The 11,462-nt window shown below is 31.0% G+C and overlaps 2 protein-coding genes across 2 annotated transcripts; one reads left to right on the top strand and one right to left on the bottom strand.

The window, feature by feature from the left end:
- Positions 1–2,186: 2,186 nt before the first annotated feature.
- On the top strand, positions 2,187–3,425 carry LOC124541530 (39S ribosomal protein L43, mitochondrial). The gene is made up of 3 exons (XM_047119446.1): positions 2,187–2,406; positions 2,693–2,799; positions 3,108–3,425. The coding sequence occupies exons 1-3, from the start codon at positions 2,270–2,272 to the stop codon at positions 3,419–3,421; spliced, it is 558 nt and encodes a 185-aa protein (XP_046975402.1). The 5' UTR covers positions 2,187–2,269; the 3' UTR covers positions 3,422–3,425.
- A 1,797-nt stretch (positions 3,426–5,222) lies between these two features.
- LOC124541737 (zinc finger protein 626-like) lies at positions 5,223–6,581 on the bottom strand. The gene is made up of 3 exons (XM_047119678.1): positions 6,499–6,581; positions 6,194–6,463; positions 5,223–5,950 (listed from the first exon to the last, which is right to left on the bottom strand). The coding sequence occupies exons 2-3, from the start codon at positions 6,433–6,435 to the stop codon at positions 5,275–5,277; spliced, it is 918 nt and encodes a 305-aa protein (XP_046975634.1). The 5' UTR covers positions 6,436–6,463; positions 6,499–6,581; the 3' UTR covers positions 5,223–5,274.
- Positions 6,582–11,462: the final 4,881 nt, after the last annotated feature.

Raw genomic sequence — 11,462 nt, forward strand, 5'->3', positions numbered from 1 at the left:
AGGAGTAAGACAAGGGGACGTTATTTCTCCCAAATTGTTTACTAATGCAATGGAGGATATGTTCAAGACGGTGAACTGGAAAGGTCGTGGCATCAACATCATTGGCGAATACATCTCTCACTTAAGATTCGCAGACGACATCTTCATCTTGGCAGAATCGCTGGAGAACTTACGACTGATGCTGAACCAACTGGCTGATCCTTCTATGCGTATCGGCCTACGGATGAACTTGGATTAAATCGAGGTCATGTTTAATGAAAATGTTCTACCGGAACCGATTGCGATACACGGTACCGTCCTCGAAGTTGTTCCAAAATATGTCTGCCACGGGCAGACTTTGGCAGGTAGGAACAACCTTGAGAACGAGGTGAATAGAAGAATTCAGCTGGGTTAGGCAGCGTTTGGGAAGTTACGTCGAATCCTTACATCGTCGATCCCACAGTGCCTTAAGACAAAAGTCTTCAATCAGTGCGTCCTACCCGTCATGATATACGGAGCCGAAACGTGGACACTCACGGCAAGACTGGTCTGGCTTCTGTTTCAATAATCTAATTAATTCAGACTTAATATCTATAGTTGAGATGGCCCAGTTGTAATGGCTAGAGGAGGCCTTAGCCCAGTACTGTACTTTAATATCTATAGTGGAGAGAAAAATGTGTGTGTATTTTACTAGCATAGCGTGTTAAGGTGTTAATGTGTCTGATGACGTGTTTAATGATTTAGTACTTTTTTCATAGATTAAGTTTATACTGCATAAATTGAATTCAGATAGGGAAAACTCGAAGCTTTTTATTTTGACCATATATTCTTTGTTTGTTTGTTTTGTTCATATCAGCCAATATAAGAACATAATTTTAAATTCCTAATTTTAACACAGTTTAAGAACCTGTTAAAGTACGTTAAATGGCAACCTATAAAATTAACAACTATAAAGATGAATATATTAGTAACAATAGGTTATTTGACTGGTTTTTAAAATCCATTTTATATTATTTAGTAGAGGTTAAGGAACCCAGTAAAAGTAGATTTTTTTATTTCTAGTACATATTTGCCTTTAAATAAACTTTATTGAAGTAGGCTTTTACAAGCACTTTTGAGACGGGGGCCGAGACCGAGAAGAACTGCCGGTTCTTCTCGGTAGAATCTACTTTCCGAACCGGTGGTAGCTTCACTTAATTGTAAAATGACGATTCAAAAGTGTTTGTAAAAGCCTACTTGAATAAAGTTTATTTTGATTTGATTGGATTGGATTGGACAACATCACATACATTACTCTGATCCCAGTGTAAGTAGCTAACGCACTTGTGTTATGGAGAATCAGAAGAAACGACGTCACAAACAGCCAGACCCAAGAAAACATAGAAAACTAATGATAATCTACATAGACTTAGCCGGGAATCGAACCTAAGAGTGACGTAACCATTCAAACTGGTACACTCAGTAGTTACTCTTTTTCAACATTTAAAAAATTCAAAGTCATGTTAATTAAATACAATTATTTAAATTAATATATCCTGCTAAATATCGCGCGAAATCGCTACTTGGACAATATGGCGCTGCAAAGGGGTCGGTGACGTCACTTTGCTGTATTTTAATCCGTGGTACATATAGTATAAAAGCAAGGTTTACAAGAAAGTGACTTCATCATCAGCCCGGCCAATCAGAAGCGTTTTGTGTCACGTGACAAACGTTTGAAAAAATGCATTATTTTTTATTGATTTTTGCATAAATTAAGTATTATTTTCAAGTTTCGTTACTAAATAACCATTTTTATTTTTCGCATTGTCTAGCCTATTCAGTTTCATGACCTAGTCAAATTTTAAGATATTTTAATTATATAAGGTAAGGTCTCTTTTGAGCAACTTGACATTAAGCTAAGAACTTTAACGTGCAGTTCAGAAGTATAATTTAAAAAATGGTTTAAAAAGAAAACAAGTTCAGTTTTGACAATCAAAATCCAAATGCTTTTAAAAATATATCTTTAATCAATAAAATATAAATCTTCGTTTAATAAAAAATATTATAATTTAGTTTAACGTAAATATATACTCATACTAATAATATAATCATTAACTTAGCTTTCATTTTTAATCTAATGAATTAATCTAAAAAATCGATTAGAAAAAAAATAAACGATACTTTTACGGTTTAAATACTTTTCATTCCATACTATGGTATATGTCAAAGTCAATTACGTGATTTTGACTTATCAGTCTGATTCCTAACCTTAAAATTTGATATATTTATTTTTAACAATTTATTAGTGAAAATGTCTAATAAAAATATGTTTATGAAATCGGCGTTCGTCCGAGCGCCTTTACAAAATGGTGTTGGTCGCTACGTATGCCAATTGCAAAGAGTTGTTCTGAAATTCTGTAAAAGTCACGGTGGGAGCCGCGGAATTAGGTGCTTACAAAATATTAAAAAATTAAACATTAGCCTTAAAAATATTTAGCCTTAAACAATTTAAAAAAAAAAGAAAAATATTGTGAAAATTTATTTCTTTCATCTACTTAGGCATAAAACTAAAAATATAATTATAGAACTTTTATCTTTACCAAATATAATGAAATAAAATTGTTTCAAAATTAAAACTGAACTTATTAATGAATAAATTCTTATTTAATTGAAACTTTTTTTAACAATTTTTATCACTGTAACTTATAAGAACTCGTTTGAATTTTCGTTACAGAGATTTCATCGAACAAGATCTAGTCGATTTCGCGAAGCAAAACCCGAGTGTGGTCGTATACCTAAAGCCTCGTAGACATAGAGGGCCTGTTCTTGTTGCTGAATATTGTAAGTGTCAGGGTTATATTAAAAAAAAATGAGTACATTTCTATTTCACTTTTCTCAAATCTATAACAAGCTTTTTGAAACTTAAATATCCTAATATTATCAATATTATATGTAGCATGTAGAGGAAATTGCTTAAAAAAAGTAACTTTTAAAAGTTTAGTGTGGATAAAATAAAGTAATTTTCCTTATGAAACTTGCACAATTAAATACTACAAATATTTATTATTTTAATATTTAAAAATAATAGAATATATAAATATTTAACATTCATTTCAAACTATTTATCATGTGAATAATTAATGTTTTAGTAAATGGTGATAGAGTATGGATGAGTGTGCATAATAAGACTCATTCAGAAATAACAAAATGGATGGAAGTACTTCGTACCCAGCAAGGCGACGTTGCTGGAGCTCGTCTCAGAAAATACCAGTACACAGATTACCCATCTGTCCAGGGACCATGGACTCCATTCACTTTCAAAGACCCAGAACTCAATGTAGCTACATTACCTGATCCCAAGTTTGGTGCCAACAACAGATTGTCCGTATCTGCTACTGAAAAACTAAGACTTATGTTCGAAAAGCAAGCAATAAGTGAAAAAGATGTTAAGACTGGAGAATAGACTATGAAATTAATATTAATGGGAATATTATGTCTATCACTTTTGTATGAATTAAAATTTCAATAAAATTATACATTACCACAAACTTAGAGAATAAACATGTTTAACCAAGTTCCTAACATATAAGGTTGTCCAAAAATTACAGATAGCATTACAGGACAGTATATCAGATGGTTGAAACAAGTAGGTTTCAAAATACTACTGCAATATTTCCTGAGCAATAAAAGTGTATAATATTACACATAATTTGCATTTTAGATCTTGAGAACTACATTTTGACAGACAGTAGTTCCCGGTAAACCCCTGTAGTGGTATTTAATCAAAACAACACTTTAATACTAGATGAATAAGTGTTGTTTACCCTATGAATTTCTCGTATGAATTTACTGTTGAGTTTTGCCATTTGTAGATACCAATCAATATTTATTGTATCTCATACTTGAGACAAAGGCAAAATAATCTGACGTTGGCACAAGATTTTTTAATATTTTTTTATTATGCCCTAAGTCTTACTCCTTGAGCTTGCCTTCTACTTAACAACCTCATTATAATCTTAAATTCTTTTCATATAAAAGTGAGAGCATAAAACTACAATTTGAAAGAAAAAAGTTGTAATAGATGATGTAGTGTTTTATCTGTATTGTAAATAATGTTGTTAATAGTTGTAATATTAAATAGTTTAGACAATAATAAAACCTCAAATATATTTTGCTCTTATTATTTTAACCTCTTGATGAATTCGGACAATAAAAAAAAAACAATAATGTATAACAATAAAGTATTTTTTTTAATAAATTAACTTATGTATAGTTTAACAATGTGTATATGTAATTAATTTGTTCTTAAGATATAACAGAAGACATTTGTTGCTCAAAATCGTCTTAAATCAAGATGTGTGGTTTACAGAACATCCTGTCCAGTCCTGAGTAATATCGGAAAAGTGGTGTGGTCAGTGGCGGCGCTAGATCAAATCTTAATGTATTTTTTAATAATTGTTTTTTTTTCAGTACTCTGATCCCATCTCCCCTGATACATCAAAATTGACACAGTCATTGATTTTTACAATGTAATTCTAATAAACAGATATGTTATATCCATACTAAACAACAGAAAAAAGTGTGCCGCGCCGTAATTACGTAAAACGTATTACTACGTAATTATAATGTATTATAACGTATTACTACGTAAAATGACTAAAGGCAATAGTCCCAATTAGGACGTTTTCTAGTCTTCACTTTTTGCGCGTTAATAACATATCTGTTTACTACAACATCATTGGTTTTTTAGTACTAGATGACACTCACATTTCAGAGTCATGTGTTTCGTAAAACCTAACCTACGACAATGGAGTTCAAGTCATTTTTACACCAAATTCAAATTCAATACTGTAGTAAAGCCGTGAAAGAGCAGCAGACAAATTCTAATTCGTAACACTAGTTTAGATCAGCACAATTTGTATCAAATTAACCATCTATTAAAAAATGAGACAATCATTAAAATAAAGAAATAATTAAAAAAGTCTTAATTTGATCTGTTGAATAAATAACTTAAGTAATTTGTTTTAAAATTATAATAGTTTTTTTTTAATATTTATTGTTCATACCTGTCCTGATAGTATCAATGCTTGATGTTTTTTATGGTATTCTGAAACTTGGTAGCATAACTGGTGACACACACAATCTATCATCAGGTATCTTGATTATGTATGTTAAGCAGATCAGTATGAGCCCTTACTGAAGAGTTAATTTACTGGTCAGTTTGGGGCACGAGCATTCTTTATTTAAAGACTTGAGACTTGACAGATTTTATTCATTAAACATGTTAATTGTATATAAAGCTCAATAAATAATGCATTATGGCTTATTTTTTTTATATTTCTTCTGAGTGCCGTGTGCATTTTTAATATGTACTCTCACATATCTCGGTGACTTAAAAATCTTACCACAAATATCACAACAGTGCAACTTCCCATCGTCATAATGAACTCTATTGATATGTGTCAACAAGTACGACTTACTCTTTAATATAGATTTGCAAATTTTACATTTGTACCTTTTATCGCTATGACAATTCCTCGTATGAGTAGTTAAAGAATTTTTATTAGTGAATCTGGCAGGGCATACTTCACACTGAATGTATGTTTTGATATTAGCAGACTTAACTTTATGGTAACGCCAAGAAGGTTTGACACCCTCATGTATGTACAATATATGCCTTTTTAAATATCTTTCACACTTAAATGTTAAATTACACTTTTCGCATTTCAATCTAAGCTGTCCGTGGACATTTTTTACATGATCGAACCAACTTTTATATGCAAATGTTTTTTCACAAATTTGACACTTATGTAATGACTTTGTTATTAATACATCACCATAATATAATCTCTTTGGTTGGTGGGTTAGTAATATGTGGTTTTGGAGGTCATTTTTCTTGTTATAGAAGGCGGGACAGGCATCACACATGAATAATTTACGTTGTATTAAAGGCACTTTTAGGTGAACGAGATTGTGTTTATACAGAGAGAAGCTGAAACAATAACATTGCATAACTATTTTTATCATAAAATAGCAAATTCATAAGCTAAGTATACTCAAATACGTCAATTAACATTAAAGCTAATTTACTATTTTTACAAAACGATTTTTGAAACAATGACATTCTAATTTAGTATAAAAATAATTGGCATTATAATTTAAAGCCTCTGAGTACTACAACTGTTATCTTTAAAAAAAATAAAAAGTTTTTTTTTATGTAATATCACGCACAAACCTATCAGTAAAGTTTTCATTACATATTACACAAGATTGTTCGCTCTCCTCTTTCAGTTTCAGGTAACTTATAGTTTCGTAGTCGTTCGTTAACAATACATCCTGTAAACACCAATCGTCGAGTATCGTCTCTTTTTCAACTTTTATTTTAATACCGAAACGTAATGGTAAATAATTGTCATTATTATCTTCTAAAAATTCCTGTTTCTCTTTTTTGATAATTGAACTTAATTCGTAATCCATTTGAATCTATGAGTCGCATTAAGCTTTTGTTTTATTTTTTTATGGCTTTTCTTTGAAGCTTTTCTATAAAAGCATTGAATTGATAGTATTTATTTTGTAAATCTGAAAACTTGAAAAGGTAAGTTTAAAAACATACTTTGATATTTCTAGATTGACAGTTGACAATGACATGACGTATCAAATAATGTTTTTAAACAAATCAGAAATAAATTTTATCGAAACAACTTTAATGCTATTTTATAAATTTAATTTTATTTTACAAAATCTCGATTTTAATATTTATTATTTAAACAAATAGTCGCTAAAATATGTTTTCCACTAAAACAAATGTCGTTTTTCTTAAATTCGAATAATTCAAACACTGAATAAATACACATTGGCTCTCATAATTACTTAATTCACTCCTGACACAACGCATTAAGGTACTCCTGAAAAGTTAAAAACCGTCCTTAAGCTCGTTTGAAGACTCATACTATATTTTTTTTTTTATGAATTAGGTTGGCGGACGAGCATATGGGCTACCTGATGGTAACCATCACCCATAGACAATGACGCTGTAAGAAATATTAACTATTCCTTACATCGTCAATGCGCCACCAACCTTGGGAGCTGAGATGTTATGTCCCTTGTGCCTGTAATTACACCAGCTCACTCACCATTTAACCGAAACACAACAATAACTGTAGAAATATTTAGCTCCTTATTTCATGTTATTTTATAACTTATGTCATACATCACTCTTCAGTATTATGTACTTTTATTATATATAATAAAACCATCAAAACGAATTGACAATTACAATAACATATTAGCGCTGCGATTCGCTTCGGTTACTTTTACAACTGTGTAGAGAAATGGTCCATTTATCAAAATGCGACGAGTTCATTAAAACTGAATTTGTCATCTTAATTCATATTCACATATTCTACCTCCAAATAGCATTTTTTTTTTAAATTATATAATAGAATAGTTTAGTAATAGTATTGTTTATTTGTTTTGTATTTTTTTCCGTTATGCTTGAAGACATCGTATATATTCGTACTCATTGTATTTACATTGATATGTATATTTATTTATTTTATATGTATTGATAATATAATTTATTAATTGATATATAATTTGTGTATTCTATATTTATATTCTATAATTATATTAGTTTTAATAATAGACTCATATTATTTTATTTATTAGTACAGCACTACCCACTTTATATTCTATGACCTATCCTACACCTGTCGGTCGCCAAAATTGTACGCCTGTTCTATCGAGGCCAGATATTTGTTATATTTATTTTTATTTCTCTATGTGGTGTACAACAAAAGAATAAACTAAATTAAATAGTGTCGATGAAGGCGAACACAATGTTTTAGTTACAAAAAAGGTATTTAAAAGTGCTTACAAGTACTAGTAGTACTTGTACTAGTAGTACTTGTACTTAAGGACTTCAGCAGCAATAAAAACACAGAATTATTATCATAATGTTTATTTAAAATGTATTTACAAAATATACAAAAAATAAATAAAACACAAATAAATCTGAAACAAACTTACATGGCAAATAAATTGGAATCAAATGTTGGAACTGAATAAACGACATTTAAAAAAAAACATTCAAGACTCATGACAGATGTCAAACTTTTTAAACGTAACGGTTTTTGATTATTTACGTCTATGGGTCTTTCCACTTAAAGAATGACGATTGACAAACATTGGAATCACACATTTAGCGATACCGCGTACTAATAAAAGTTCTTTAACAATATGTTAATATTTATAAAACAACAACAATAGAACCGAGATGGCCCAGTGATTAGAACACGAACATCTTTACCGATGATTGCGGGTTCAAATCCACTGAATACTCTTATGCTTATTTTGTGTTTATAATTCATCTCGTGCTCGACGGTGAAGGAAAATCACATCGTGAGGAACTAAACATGCAGGTTATGTGTCTAATTTCATAGGAATTCTGCCACATGTATATTCCACCAACACGAACAGCGTTGTGGAATATGTTCCAAACCTTCTCCTCAAAGGGAGACGAGGCCTTAGCCCAGCGGTGAGAAATTTACAGGCTGTTGTTGTTGTTTGTTAATACAACAGTATTCCACTTAACGACTACCTCTTAACATTTACTTAATTCCGATAACAGCTTAGTCAACGTTCAAAATGGCATTCGAAAATCCATAATGAATACCACAGATTATACAAGCTCTTGACCAATGATATCGCGTCATTTCAAGGTCAAATTTTATATTTGTCTTTTTTTCCTCTCGTGATCGGAATAGAGTATATGTAAATATTACCAGTACGCTTGAGCTGAGATGGCCCAGTGGTTAGAACGCGTGCTTCTTAAGCGATGATTTCGGGTTCAAACCCAGGCAAGCACCACTGATTATTTATGTGCTTAATTTGTGTTTTTAATTCATCTCGCGCTCAGCGATGAAGGAAAACGTCGTGAGGAAACCTGCAGGAACACAGGTTGTTACTTTACCAGTACACTGTTTTGTAATTTTCGTACAAGATCTGAAACCTATTCTTCCATATTATCTTACTGATGAAGCTATATATATATATTTATAACATAAAACAAGCAATTAATAAATATACAACCAATTATTATTAATATTATTGCACAAATACTAAATGCCTTAACTATACAATATATATATATTTTTAAAAGTCTATTTCTAAACTTAAACTAACTATACAATCTAATTTATGTACAGTCAGAGTAAGAAAACCTTCGTCAGTTTTCAATTTCATTCCTTTATAAAGTCTTAAGCGCTTAGTACCTTTTGTATCTAAACGTCGAATCATTGCGACGCAATATGTCACTCTCGATCGGTAAAGCGGATTATCGCTCACACTGAGCACACGAAGATAGGTCTTAAGGTAACGAACCTTTTCTTATCCCGACTGTAATATATCAATATTTGATGAATATTCAATCAAACGCCTTGATAAAATTGTAAAATGATTCAGTTCTAAATTAATTATTGGAAGAAACAAAATATTCTCATTATTTTATTACATACACATCTATAACAAGGTAACTATTAGAGCTAGCGCGCACTGGAGATTTTTGTCATGGTGACTGTTTCGTCACTCTTGTCAAGTCCGTGAATATAGCGCGTCAAGTGTAAGTTGGCGTGTGACAACATGTACTATTTTTTTTGTTCTTTTATATCTTATTTGCTTTATTTACCCTTATTAAGAAAACTTACCCAAAATCTATTAAAATGAGACGTAGAGAATTATTTTCTAGGGAGATATTGGTAAAATAAACAAAAAAGTGGCAAGACAAAGGTGTAGCAGGTGCTGCCACAGGAACGTCAACTTATACTTGACAGTCTGTATGTATGAAGTTGCGCGCATGTTACGACGTGACAATTGTCATTCAAATGTAAACATTCATGAAGATGAAATTGATAATGATTTTCTAATAGAAGAAATGGAAAAGAGACCAGCTCTCTATGATAAAAAATTGAAAGAGTATTAAGATATTCACGTGAAAATTAAAGCGTGGGAAGAAATTAGTACCCAGTAATCTCTTAGCTTTCTTTTTCTGCCGAGTCTCACGAGTTAACAGAGAACGACCGTCTCTTCGAAATCCCTAGTGGCAAATGACACTTCGATTTCGAAAATGTTTCGTCACTGTATCTATTAATGAGCGCACTCCGCTTTGGAAACGTGGCGCGACAATGACAAACACTATAAAGTCACCGTGACAAAAATCACCAGTGCGCTCTAGCTCCTGTTATTGATTTATAGTGTCAACCCCTTAAATATATGTGAGAAATGTGAAAGAGTGAGAGAGATGGAGATATTGCTACTTGGTTAGTGGACATATTGGGTTGGAATGAACATGATTAATAGAAATCTGATAAGTCTTGGTGATAATATGTCATATGGAAAGACTCTCGTGAATTGAAGTAAAGTGACCGACCTCTTACACATAATTACTATTATTAATAGTATTGATTAATATAAGGCTTTTGACTAAACTTAAAATAAAATGACTCAAATTGTACAACTAATATACAGTGGTTATATAACTGGGTCTGTTTGAACTACTAATAAGTTATTATTGAGAACTCTACTTTTATACTATTGAAAGAATTCCATTTAATAAGTTCGGGAGTCCCACAAGGGTTAACATTAGGCCCTGTTTTATGTTTAGCTCATATCAATGATCTACTTTAGGAAATTAAATATTTATTAGTTTTACTTTCAAAATGTATAATTAAAGTATTTATTTAGAAACTATATGAATTAATGGAAGAGATAAAACAATTAAAAAAATAATAGTTTACGGTATATAATGTATCAATATTTGCATTTATTATAGTATAATTTTATCCTTGGAATGTCATTATTAAGCAATTACATCAATATTTTTGCTTCGATCTTAGCGCCGCAAATGTTACTATATAATAATTGACAATTTTAGGTTTAAAAGATTACGCAAAAACATGATTTATCTTAATGTTGTCTTAAATTTTCACGATTATTACACATTTAAATGAAACTAGTTATAACGGATTTGAATTACGTATATTAATTAATGTCAAAAATAATTAATATACACGATTCAAATCCGTTATAACTAGTTTCATTTAAATGATTATCTTCCCTTAGAATCTTTAATTAAATCGAGGTTTTTGTTTTTTAACGAAACCTACTGAAAGTTCAATTAAAATGACTATAAAGTCTAAAAATATTATTAAAAAAATTAAACGTTTAATTCCATAGGAATTTAAACCGCGAAAGACAACTTGGCACTTAATTCCTTCTGCTATCCGAGATCGTCCGTTGCATTCAGAGTTAAGAAAACGTGTGCGTTGTTTGTGTGCGTCGTTCTTTATATCATTGTGTGTGTTTTGTAATGTTAAGAGCCGAGATGGCGCAGTGGTTAGAACGCGTGCATCTTAACCGATAATTGCGGGTTCACAGACAAGCACCACCTAATGCTCAGTGCTTAATTTGTGTTAATAATTCATCTCGTGCTCAGTGGTGAAGGAAAA

The sequence above is a fragment of the Vanessa cardui genome, chromosome 28, assembly GCF_905220365.1.
Source record: "Vanessa cardui chromosome 28, ilVanCard2.1, whole genome shotgun sequence".
Taxonomy (NCBI): domain Eukaryota; kingdom Metazoa; phylum Arthropoda; class Insecta; order Lepidoptera; family Nymphalidae; genus Vanessa; species Vanessa cardui.